The following is a 12,718-nucleotide window of genomic DNA, read 5'->3' as shown; positions in this document are numbered from 1 at the left end:
AGGATGTGTCAGGGGCATGCCTGTAACCTGTGTCACAAAAGGAACATGATATGATGCCCTAGTATTTAATACATCTCTCTAAACAAATAGCGGAGTTAGTCATTACCTTAACAATATTAAACAGTATCTAGGAAATGGAGCGTCCCTAGAGTTTTGTGCCACCACCTCAGGGACTTTTAAAAAACACATAAAAAGAAGTCCTGGCTGCAGATTAAGTGACCAATCCCTCAAAAGGGATGAGCTCCTCCTACCAGGTACTGTGTGCCCTCAACTTCCATTAATTTCACCCATTGGAGGGCATTCAGTCTCTCACAATGATTGGGCTCCAAACTACAAACACCAGTGAACACTTTGAACTGTTATTCATTCCCCTTTTCCTTTCAAAAGCTCTTTTTTACAGAGTGAGTTCAGGGAGTGGTCCTGCTTTGAGCAGGGGGTTGGACTAGATGACCTCCTGAGGTCCTTTCCAACCCTGATATTCTATGATTCTATGAATATTGTGATAATTTGAAAGCAATGAAACATACCATTTTTGTACCTTGTACTGGGTCGTCTTTAACATTTGTGATTTTCTTTGAGATGTATATTTACAGACCATTCCATCTGTATTTCCTTTCTTTTATTGCAAGTAAATGGGTATCAGGTTTAGCTAAGAGCTCTTGTGCATAACAAGAGAGGTCTTAGGCAATAACTTTTATTTATTTTTTTAATGCTGAGGGGAGTTTTTTAAACAGCAAATTAATTTCTCATTTTGCTATTGTGAAAACTAAGAACTAGGCTATAAACTAATTAAAGTAGTCATAAAAGCCACATTTTAATGCAAAATGACTCACCAAGCCTTACAAAAAGAACTCCTGTTGCAGTTATTGTCTTCATTCCATTAGTAGCTACACACTGATAGTACCCAGTGTCAGTAGTGTCGAGATCTTGGATTCTTAACCGTGAACCATAATCTGTTTTTCTTATGATGATCCTTCTTGGCTCCTGAACCACTGGTGCATCATTTTTTAACCATCTGACATTGGGGGAAGGATTTCCTGCTACCTTGCAATGGAGAATTGCTGTCTGGCCCTGGACTATGGTGATATTGTTGACTGGTTCCAGAAAGGTCAGAAAGTAACCTGTAAAAGTGAAAGTTCAGAAAAGATCAAACTTCAGTGAAATTTGCATAAGAGACTGCCCAAGGGCTCATTTTTATGAACAGCTCTTTAAAATGGTTTCAGTTTTCTTTTAAATATATGCTAGGCAGAAACAAAATTCTCATCACCCTGGATTTGGAACAGTATCATTCTCCAATTTCTGTCTCATGAATGAGGGCTTACCTACACGGCAAGTTACACGGAGATAAGGTAAAATGTAAATTTATACTACTATAACTGCCTGTGTGGAATTCTGGAATAAGATTTTTTCTCGTCTATTTAGCTTGTGTCATAAGAATAGCCATACTGGGTCAGACCAATGGTCCATTTAGTCCAGTATGCTGTCTTCCAGTGATGGCCAGTGCCAGATACTTCAGAGGGAATGGTCAGAACAGGGCAATTTCAAGTGATCCATCCCCAATTTTTGACAGTCAGAGGTTTAAGGACACCCAGAGCATGGGATTGCATCCCTGACCATCTTGGATAATAGCCACTAATGGACCTATCCTCTTTGAATGTATCTAATTCTTTTGTGAACACAGTATATTTTTGGCCTTCACAACATCCTCTGGCAACGAGTTCCACACCTTGACTGTGCATTGTGTGAAAAGCTTCCTTATGTTTGTTTTAAACCTGCTGCCTATTAATTTCATTGGGTGACCCCTAGTTCTTGTGTTATGTGAAGGAATAGGTAACACTTCCTTATTCACTTTCTCCACGCCATTCACGATTTCATAGACCTCTACCATATCCTAGAAAATGTACTATAAAATGTACTGTATTTGTAGAAAGATGGACCAATTTATTTATTTTAATACTAACGTCTAATTAGTGAGGAACTACTATATTATTTAGAAGTCTCCACACTTGGATGGCACAAGCCTCTTCAAATGGTTTGCAAAATGGAGTGAATATGTATTCAATGTGTTGTGGAAAAACATCTCACCAATGATGTAAGGTATAACTTAGATGTGTTGATATCATCACTGAACTGAACAGTATTTAATAAATAAACCCAGGCTGTTTAACATTCATATCAGTATCAGCAGTTTTGAGCTCAAGAATGGCTGTTGTATATGTAGAAGCAGCAGCACCGGGATGACCTGAGGTAAGGTCAGAAATCTAGGAGATCCTTAGGGGAATGAAAAGAGGGAAGTGGAAAGAGGAGGAGGAGAAATACAGGTGGGGATAGAAGGAGAAGAAAATGAAACAAGAGAAAAACATAAGGGAAAGATGAAGGGAGGAAATAAAAGAGGATTGTGAAAGACAAACTAAGACAAAGGAGAGAAGACTGACAAAAAACGTGGATGTGGGAGAAGCTATGCTGTTGGCTCACTGGCAATTTAGTCACTAAGCCACAAAGGGTAGAAGCACTGCACAAATAGGATACTGACCCATGGTTTTGGCCAGGTGGGCAGAGATAGGGAAGACAGAGAGAACAGGTTACCAGAAATCAATAAGGCACTCTCCTGGAAGGAGGAGCATTAAGAAGGAAACATGTCCAGCCTCTTCAAAAGAAGTGGAAGTGTCACCTTGATGTAGGGCCTTTTTGAAGGAAGCAGTTAAAGATGGTAAATAAGACATCCTGAAAAACCCCTTCAAAAATTTGATTCTTTTAAAAAAATAAGAGGGGAAGGGGAAGGAGGGAAGCAAAGAGCAATTCAAAAGGGAAAGAACATAGAAATGAGGGAGACAATGATTAAATGGAGCATCGGAGAATAACAAAAAATACAAGGCGGCAGAAAGTAAAATTATAATATTGGATTGGTAGTTGCAAAAATAAAATTCTCCCCAATACTTTGCAATTCTATTTAATTGTCTGTATGAAGGAGATTACACAATCACGCACAAATGAAGCTACATTTGTTGTAATATAATTCTAGTTAGATTTTATTTTTGTAGTGTTTGAACTAAAAGGATGACATGCCTGCATGTAGACAGAACATCCTCACACTGAGGATATGTATCCAGGGGAGGGGACCCCATTATTAGGAAGAGATGAGTAATAGTAATGGAAGATTTAATTATTAGAAATATAGATGTCATAAATATAAAGAGAAGGGTAAACCCCTTTGAAATCCCTCCTGGCCAGGGGAAAGCTCCTCTCACCTGTAAAGGGTTAAGAAGCTAAAGGTAACCTCGCTGGCACCTGACCAAAATGACCAATGAGGAGACAAGATAAAGGGTCTCTGTCTGTCTATATGCTATTTCTGACGGGGATAGACCAGGAATGGAGTCTTGGAACTTTTAGTAAGTAATCTAGCTAGGTACGTGTTAGATTATGATTTCTTTAAATGGCTGAGAAAAGAATTGTGCTGAACAGAATAACTATTTCTGTCTGTGTATCTTTTTTGTAACTTAAGTTTTTGCCTAGAGGGATTCTCTATGTTTTGAATCTAATTACCCTGTAAGGTATCTACCATCCTGATTTTACAGAGGTGATTTCTTTACTTCTATTTCTATTAAAAGTCTTCTTGTAAGAAAAATGAATGCTTTTTCATTGTTCTCAGATCCAAGGGTTTGGGTCTGTGGTCACCTATGCAAATTGGTGAGGCTTTTTATCCAACATTTCCCAGGAAAGGGGGGTGCAAGTGTTGGGGGGATTGTTCATTGTTCTTAAGATCCAAGGGTCTGGGTCTGTACTCACCTAGGCAAATTGGTGAGGCTTTTTACCAAACCTTGTCCAGGAAGTGGGGTGCAAGGTTTTGGGAAGTATTTTGGGGGGAAAGAAGTTTCCAAACAGCTCTTCCCCAGTAACCAGTATTTGTTTGGTGGTGGTAGCGGCCAATCCAAGGACAAAGGGTGGAATATTTTGTACCTTGGGGAAGTTTTGACCTAAGCTGGTAAAGATAAGCTTAGGAGGTTTTTCATGCAGGTCCCCACATCTGTACCCTAGCGTTCAGAGTAGGGAAGGAACCTTGACAATAGACAATTGGGTGACAATGTCATGTCACAACTCATGATGAATTGCTTGTCGGATGCAAAGGTTGCAGACCTCTCGAGTCACCTAGACAGAATTACGTGCAGTACTGCAGAGCCATTGGTAGTTGTGGTACGTGTAGGTACCAATGACATAGGGAAAGATAGGAGAGAGTCCTGGAGGCCAAATCTAGGCTGCTAGGTCAAAGATTAAATCCAGGACCTCCATGATAACATTCTCTGAAATGCTTCCAGTTCCATGTGCAGGGCCAGTTAGACAGGCAGAACTGCAAGGCCTCAAGGCATAGATGAGCCGATCATGTTTGAAGGAGGGATTTTGGTTTATTAGGAACTGGGGAACCTTGTGGGAAAGGAAGAAGCTATACAGGAAGGATGGGCTGCACCTAAACCAAAATGGAACCAGGCTGTGGGAATGTAAAATTAAAAAGGTTGAAGGCGAGTTTTTAAACCAAGGGAAAGCTGACAAGTGCAGGGGAGCACATGGTTCAGACACAGACATTCTTTAGGGAAGGATTTATTAAAAGGGATACCCCATATCCTAATAAAGAGGAGAGGATAGAAGTTGAAAAGTACAGGTAGGAACTAAAGAAAAACTATCAAATGAAAAAGAGGCCCATTCAGTTACATTACATGAAGACAGACAAATATTGACAATTTTTATAAGTCCTTCTATACAAATTCTACGTCTCAATGCTAAAATGGGTTAACTTGAGTACCTGGTATTAAATGAGGATACTGATATAATAAGCATCATAGAAACTTGGTGGAATGATGATAATTGATGGGGCATGGTAATAAGAGAACAAAATACACAGGAATGGCAGAGTAGGTCACAGTGGTGGAGAAGCGGCACTATATGTGAAAGAAACCATACAGTGAAATATAGTAAAAATCTTAAATGAACCAAACTGTACCACAGAATAGCTATGGATAGAATTTCATGCTTGAACAACAACAATATACCAGTAGGAACACACTACTGACTCCCTTCACCAGTATGATGACAGGGGTTGTACAATACTCAGATTGAGATTAGAGAGGCTACAAAAATAGAACACCCAATAATAATGGGGGATTTCAACGATCCCTGTATTGACTGGGAAAATGTCACCTCAGAACAGGATACAGAGGTGAAATTTCTAGACACCATTAATGACTGCTTCTTGAAGCAGCTAGTTCTGAAACCCACAAGGGGAGAGGCAATTCTTGATTTAGTTCTAAATTGCGTACAGGATCTGGTCCAAGAGATTAGTATAACTGAACCACTCGGTAACAACCACCACCATGTAATTAAATTTAACGTGTGTGTGTGTGTGTGTGCGCGTGCGCGCAGGGGGATACTAAAGAAACCCACCACAGTAGCATTTAACTTCAAAAAGGAGAACTACACAAAAATGAGGCGGCTCTTTAACCAGAAATTAAATCACAAGAGTGAAATGCCAGCAAGTTGCATGGAATCTTTTAAAAAACACCAAAATATAAGCTCAAATTAAATATATGACCCAAATTAAAAAAAAAACAAACAATTAAGAGGATGAAAAAAATACCACCATGGCTAAATAGAGGAAAAGAGGTGGTTAGAGACAAAAAGACATCATTTAAAAATTGGAAGTCAAATCCTGCTTAGGAAAATAGAAAGGAGCATAAATACTGGCAAGTCAAGTGTAAAAGTATGATTAATCAGGCCAAAAAAGAATTTGAAGAGCAACTAGCAGAAGACAAAAAACTAACAGCAGCAAAAAAATGTACATCAGAAGCCCTGGACAATTGTGGTGCTAAAGGAGCACTCAAGGAAAACAAGGCCATTGTGGAGAAGCTAAATTAATTCATTGCATTAGTCTTCACTGCAGAGGATTTGAGGGAGATTCCCACACCTGAGCCATTCTTTTTAGGTGACAAATCTGAGGGACTGTCCCAGATTGAAGTGTCAATAGAGAAGGTTTTGGAACAAACTGATACATTAAACAGTAATAAGTCACCAGATGGTACTCATTCAAGAGTTCTGAAGGAACTCAGATATGAAATTAAAGAATTTCTAACTGCAGTACGTAATCTATCACTTAAATCACATTCTGTGACAGATTACTGGAATGTGATGCCAATTTTTTAAAAAGGTTCCAGAGGTGATCCTAGCAATTACTGGCTGGTAAACCTAACTTCACTACCAGGCAAATTGGTTGCAACTATAGTAAAGAACAGAATTATCAGAAACACAGATGAACATGATATGTTGTGGAAGAGTCAACAAAAAACTTTTGTAAAGGGAAATCATACCTATGTGAAGGCCCAAAGTATAATTGGTTCAAAAAAGAATTAGATAAGTTCTTGGGGAATAGGTCCATCAATGGCTATTAGCCAAGATGGTCAGGGATGCAACCCCATTCTCTGGGTGTCCCTAAACTTCTGTCAGAAGCTGGGACAGGACAACAGGTGAATTGCCCTGTTCTGTTCATGGCCTCTGAATCATCTGGCACTGGACAGTTTTGGAAGGCAAGATACTGGGCTAGATGGACCATTGGTCTGACACAGTATGCCCACTGTGATAATCTTATGTTCTTAGAAAATCACCAATTGACCTTTCTGTATCTTTTTATACCTTCTTTATTGGGAGGGGTACAAGTAACTAATTTCTAACTATTATTTGAATTTAACATTTCTGAAGAACACCCACACCCACACACCAGTATTTCAATTCGCAACAGAGAATGCACTTCCATCCCACCACAAATTAGAATAGCAATTTCCAAGACTATCTCATCCTTAACATAGTATTTAAAAATTCCAAAACTGATATTGCCACTTTTACAAAGCCAGTAACAACAACATAGTTTACTTTCGCTTTGGGTTGTCAAGGCAGAGATGGGAGGAGGAAGATGGCCAGGTTGCAATAATTCAATATACTTGTCAAAGTATGGGTTTCCAACGATACCACTTACGTCAGAAAAAATATTTAATGAAAAGAAACAAAAATAAAGTTCTGCTCTCCAATTTTGACAAAATCATCAAGCCCTAAGTTTGGGACATTTGTATGTAAAGACATACAGTTGACAGCTCTAGTGTGGTAGCTATCTAAACGGAAGAGGAGTGGAACCATAATTCTTGTGACTACGGGTGGGGGCACAAGTTTAAACAGGAAGTTTAGCAGCTGAGTGGGCCAGGAATAATACGTTAATCACAGGTGATGGGGCAGGAAGGTTCGGCAGAAAAGATGTGGATGAGACTGAGGTCTGTGTCATCGTGTGTGTTTGTTTGGGGGGTGGGGTGGGGGGAGGAGTTTTGGCTGCCAGAGAACGTTTTGCACACAAGAGTAAGAGACACTGGGATGCAGAAGCACCCTGTGCAGTTTGCCAGTCTTATCCCACAATGGGATCCTCAGACACAGAGGCACTTGCAAACGGGGTGAGGCAGTAAAGGAATATCTGAGTCTCCGTTAAAGGGCACCCGATACAAATTATTAAAAGTTTGGAGCTCAGTTTCAGAGACTGCTCACATCATTTATCCATCCTTAACGTCATCAGTGAGAATGTTCTTTGAATTTGTTGGTTTCATGGCAGCGTCTTTACCTGAGGACAGTGAAAGCCTGGGCACGATCATTACAGCACATAGTTCTATCACATACATAGGGCAGGATCTAATATAGTAGTACCTACCCTTTTCAGTCCCAGGGCCCAACTTTATTCCAAAAGGGTTAAGGGGCAACAATTGATACTTTGGGTCATTTCTTCTCATTTCCTCCACTATACTTGTGCCACCCAAACAGCAATCAGGGAGAAAAAGCCACCCACAAGTCACTTGTCTGGATTCCCCAGGCATGGGGGATTTTCGAGGGGCTAGCATATTTGGCTACTATATTCTCTTTCTGCTACCCCTGGCTGTTCCCAGGCTGTTATAACCTGAACCATGTCAGAGAGTCAGGGAGCTGTAACTGGTTGCTGGTGCTTTCCTCCTTTTCTTCCTCTCGTGGGCGTTCTGCATGGCTGTATGGAGGAGAGGGGCTATCCTTTACTAGGTACTTCCTTCGGCTCAGGCAGAACCAGTTGAATTCCCATCCTTGAACTACCCAGTTACTCTCTTCTCTCTTCCCTGTGATACAGCAGATGGACAGATCAGAAGCTGCTCTGCGGTTGTAGCCGGGAAACAACAGCTGCTACTCAGAGCATTCCCAGGTCATATCAGAGCTGCTTCTGGTTCTGCCAGGCAAGTGGCAGAAGGCAGTTGGGGTCACCGTGCTGCATACCACCTCTCTGTAGTGAAGGGGCTGCTTTAAGCACTTTTGTTTGAAAACCAAAGGGTGCAGTCAGGAAGCACTCTTTCAATTCATAACTAAAAACTTTTTCTTCTTAATATGATCACCCTTGAGAGCCACAAATTGGCCTCCAGCTCATAGGCTGGGCACCACCTGCTTCAATACTTTTTACTGTAAGCTATTTAAAAATCTTGACTTGGAGTGAATTTGGCTAAACCAGCCTAGTCACAGACATTCCCTTGTAAATTAAAATTTATTAAACTATAGAATGGTATTTAATTCAGCGAGATAGGATGCACGAGAGGTAATTATTACAGATCAAAACCTCAACCACAAAGGATTACTAGACAAATTGGCTCAAATTCATTTCTGTGCAATTTCAGTGAAACCAGTTACTCTAAGAATGAATTTGCACCACATCTTTTAAGTGATCCAGAATGTGTGATCTGAACTTAAGAACCAGATACAAAAAGTGACAGGAACAAAACTGCTATCAGAGAAAGAAACACCAGTATTCTATGGCCAAATTCAGATCTGCTGCGACCAGATGCTATTTCCCTGAAGTCAATGAAATGAAATCCACTTTCACTAACTCTGCCTTTGACTCAAATTCATTTTTTTCTCCTGCCATTTTTACAAACATGTTCAATAATATTTTAAGTTACTTTGTTATGACAAATCAAGTAATAAATATTTTTGACCTACTGAACTACGCTGGCACCAATGTTTCCTACCAATATCCTACAGAAAAAGTTAAAAACATAAGCACAATGTACTACACCCACCCCATTTCTGTATCAGTACCCTGAAGCACACATTCTTTATTTGGTAGTTTCATTTCTTCTGAGAAATGATACAGAAGCCTGCTGTTTACAGAATTTACTAAATCTGAAGTAATTGTATGACATTGCAGCCAGCCATTTGTTATGCTGCCCTGTTATTTGAAGTTCTTTTCAGATAACCTATAATTGCAAATCTTCCAAACAAAGTGGAAAATTTAACCAACTATATTGTTAAGAATGTTTTCTTTATTTAATTTCTGTGGTGATAATGAACAGTTACTTTTTATGGTGCATGGTATGCCACAAACATTGTGTGGATTCCACTTAGATGCAATGATTTGGGGTAAGAAACTGATTTCTTTCATTAATTGTGCATCTCATGATTCCTAAAAAATTTGGTGCTCTCTCCTTAAAAATATTCTGTTTCCCATAAATGTATGAAAAAGTGAAATGCAATGTAACAGAACTTGAATTTATGTTTACGTATTTAAATTGTGTCTTGTGAGCAATACTTCAAATACTGTGCCAGCCAACTGGAGACTTTGTAAACTTAAACCGATTTAGTAATCTGCTATAGCAGTGGCATATGTTAAGAAACAAGGAAAGAAAAGCCCCTACAAAAATGGCGAAGGTTCACTATGTTCAAATAGTATTACTGCAGTTATAAATATGCGTTATGTTCCAACAATTACATTTGCTTTGGGATACAGATATTCAAGTAGAAAACTATTATTTTTAAAAGTCCTATTATATTGCACACTAATTTGCTCCATTATATATAAGTTATTGTTATGGAAACTTTGCTTTACTCTGACTTTGATCCAAAGCCCATTGAAATCAAAGGAAAAACGCCCATTGCCTTCAATAGGCTTTGGATCTGCTGTCTGAATGCCAAAGATTCAGACAGAAAAATCTATCTGCTGGATATTTCTGCATTTGCCATAGGCACAGTAGTTTTAAATTAAACTTCTCACTTGTTATGGTTTATAAAATGTCTTACAATCAATTCTACTATTCCATCTTGCCTGGACAGATTCAAAAAACTGTTCTGTCAAGAGTTTAGAGGTTAGCAAAATTTAGTCTACATATCAAATTATGATAGCCCTGGCATCCCACATATACACTAAGTTACAGAAACAACTGACACTGCAATATAGTCAGAACTCTTTTATATATTGAATTGCCTCTGTTAGATTGCCTGTTCCTCATCTTTTAAAATGGAATGAAAATAATATAAATTACAGCAAACAGAATCTCACAGTAAACAGATTAAGATGGAGCAGTGATTCTTGTGACTGTTGGAAAGACGGTAGAAATAAGGAAACTTCTTTCACAGATTATGGGAATATTATCAAACTGTTACCAAATTCTCAAGAACAGTTATTAAACAGGTTAAAAAACATAGGCTACAACTACCACTAGACTGATCATACTTTTGGGCTTCCCAATGAAGAAAATATATATGGTTTAAATAATATCCATCTTGGAACACATAGCTGACTGCAGCAAGAAGTGAAATCACTGCTACATGCAAAACCTCACTCACAAAGGAAGACCTTTTAGGTAAAGATCTCAAAACAACATTCTGGAAAGAGGCCCTACCCAGGTCAATGATAAAAAATGCATGTGCAATGCCATAGCTTACATTTGTGTGTGTGTGATCACCATGAAAGCATATTTGTATACACACATAGGGTAGTTGCTTCATGTAAATGTAGGCACACAATTGTGGGAGCATTTGTGAGTTTAGATGTTCAGGCACACACATAGATGGCTCAATTTTCAAAAGTGCTGAACTCCCAGAAACTCCTGGGTGCTATAAGGTTTTGAAAGTTGGCCAGAAATTTCAAAGGCATCTAAAAGAGTTACATGCTTCAAATTCCAAAGAATTTCACTGGGTCTTGGACAAATGACTCCCTTAGGGTGGAATTTTCAGAAGAACCCGTGTCTAAGTATTAATTTGGAGCCAAACTTTAGGCTTCTATTTTTTTAAATCTTGGTGGTCATTCTTCTATTTTTTTCCAACTTTTCTGTTTGCTAAATATTTCCCCAAAATTTGTTTTCAGTTTGGTGGTCATTCTTCTATTTTTTTCCAACTTTTCTGTTTGCTAAATATTTCCCCAAAATTTGTTTTCAGTTTTCCAGTTTGACTGGAAAATAGAATTAAAATTAATTCTATTTTCCAGTTTTTCAGAGTTGCCAACAAACTAAAATATAAAACAGTTAATAACCTTTCATAACGTTTGTTCTTCCAGATGCGTTGCTCATGACCATTCCATGATAGATGTGTGCGTGCCGCATGCACACTTGCTGGAAATTTTTCCCTCAGTGGTATCGGTAAGGCAGCTCTAGCTCCCTCTGGAGTCACACACGTATGCGCCGGTATAAGGGGTGCCACCGGCCCCATACACACTCAGTTACTTCTTGCCAGTAACTCCAACAGAGAGGTAGGAGGGTGGGTCATGGAATGGATATGAGCAACACATCTCGAAAAAACAATAGTTATGAAAGGTTAGGAACCATTTTTTCCTTTTTCAAGTGCTTGCTCATGTCCATTTCATGCTCAGTGACTCACAAGCAATAACCCCAGAGGTCAGCTCATGGATGTGCTGACTGCAACACTGGTCTCTTGAAACTGGCATCATCACGGGCCTGTTGGGTGATGGCGTAGCAGGATGCAAAGGTATGAACCAACAACCATGTGGCGGCTCCACAGATATCGTGGATTAGTACCTGTGTGAAGAACGCTGCTGATGAAGCCTGGGCTCTCATGGAATGTGCAGTCATGGTGGCCAGAAGTGGAACCTTTGCCTGCCCATAGCAAGCTCGGATACAGGCGGTTATCCAGGATGAGATTCTTTGGGATGACACAGGTAGCCTGCTCATCCTTTCTGTTACTGCTACAGCGAGTTGTGTGGACTTGTGGAAGAGCTTGGTACTCTCAATATAGAAGGTGAGGGCCCACCTAACATCCAGTGTACAAAATATGATGTTCCTCTGCCGTCTTGTGAGGATTTGGGAAGACAGGAAGAAAAAGGTCCTAGTTGTTGTGGAACTGTGACACCACCCTTGGTAGGAAGGCCAGATGGGTTCCTTGAAGAACACCATATAAGGGAATTCTGACATCAGGACTTTGATCTCAGAGACCCTTTGGCCAAAGTGATGGCCATCAGGAAGGTGACCTTCCAAGAGAGAAGCAGTATGGGGCATGACGCTAATGGCTTGAAGGGAGACCCAGTGAGCCCCAACAGGACCAGGTTTAAGTCCCATGAGGGGATCAGCTCACGAACCTGAGGGTAGAGTCTTTCCAGCCCCTTGAGAAACCTGTCATCTCATGGGAGAACACTCATCTGCCATGAACTGGAGGGTGGAAGGCTGAAATGGCTGCCAAGTGAACTTTAATAGATGAGAGAGCCAGACCTTGATGCTTTGGGTGGAGCAGATCATCCAAGATAGATTGCAGAGAGGACTGGAATGGAGAGAGATTCTATTCAGAGATTCTATTCTATTCTATTCAACAAATAAAATGTCTCCACTTGGCCAAGTAAGTAGTCTTGGTGGAAGGCTTTCTACTACCCAGCAAGACCTGTTGAACCTGTTCCAAGCAGGCC

At 39.8% G+C, this 12,718-nt stretch overlaps 2 protein-coding genes across 4 annotated transcripts in view; both read right to left on the bottom strand.

Moving 5' to 3' along the window:
* ROR2 (receptor tyrosine kinase like orphan receptor 2) overlaps positions 1 to 12,718 on the bottom strand; it is a 236,959-nt gene that overhangs the window by 43,711 nt on the left and 180,530 nt on the right. For all 3 annotated transcript variants that reach the window (XM_048851192.2, XM_048851193.2, XM_075128632.1), the window contains exon 3: positions 834 to 1,121. In XM_048851192.2, coding sequence (XP_048707149.2) covers positions 834 to 1,121 — 288 coding nt within the window. The remainder of the gene's footprint in view (positions 1 to 833; positions 1,122 to 12,718) is intronic.
* Positions 1 to 12,718, bottom strand: part of AUH (AU RNA binding methylglutaconyl-CoA hydratase) — a 510,281-nt gene that overhangs the window by 444,397 nt on the left and 53,166 nt on the right. The window lies entirely within an intron of this gene.

The sequence above is a fragment of the Caretta caretta genome, chromosome 5 (assembly GCF_965140235.1).
Source record: "Caretta caretta isolate rCarCar2 chromosome 5, rCarCar1.hap1, whole genome shotgun sequence".
NCBI lineage: Eukaryota > Metazoa > Chordata > Testudines > Cheloniidae > Caretta > Caretta caretta.
This window is presented reverse-complemented; position numbering and strand designations above follow the sequence as displayed.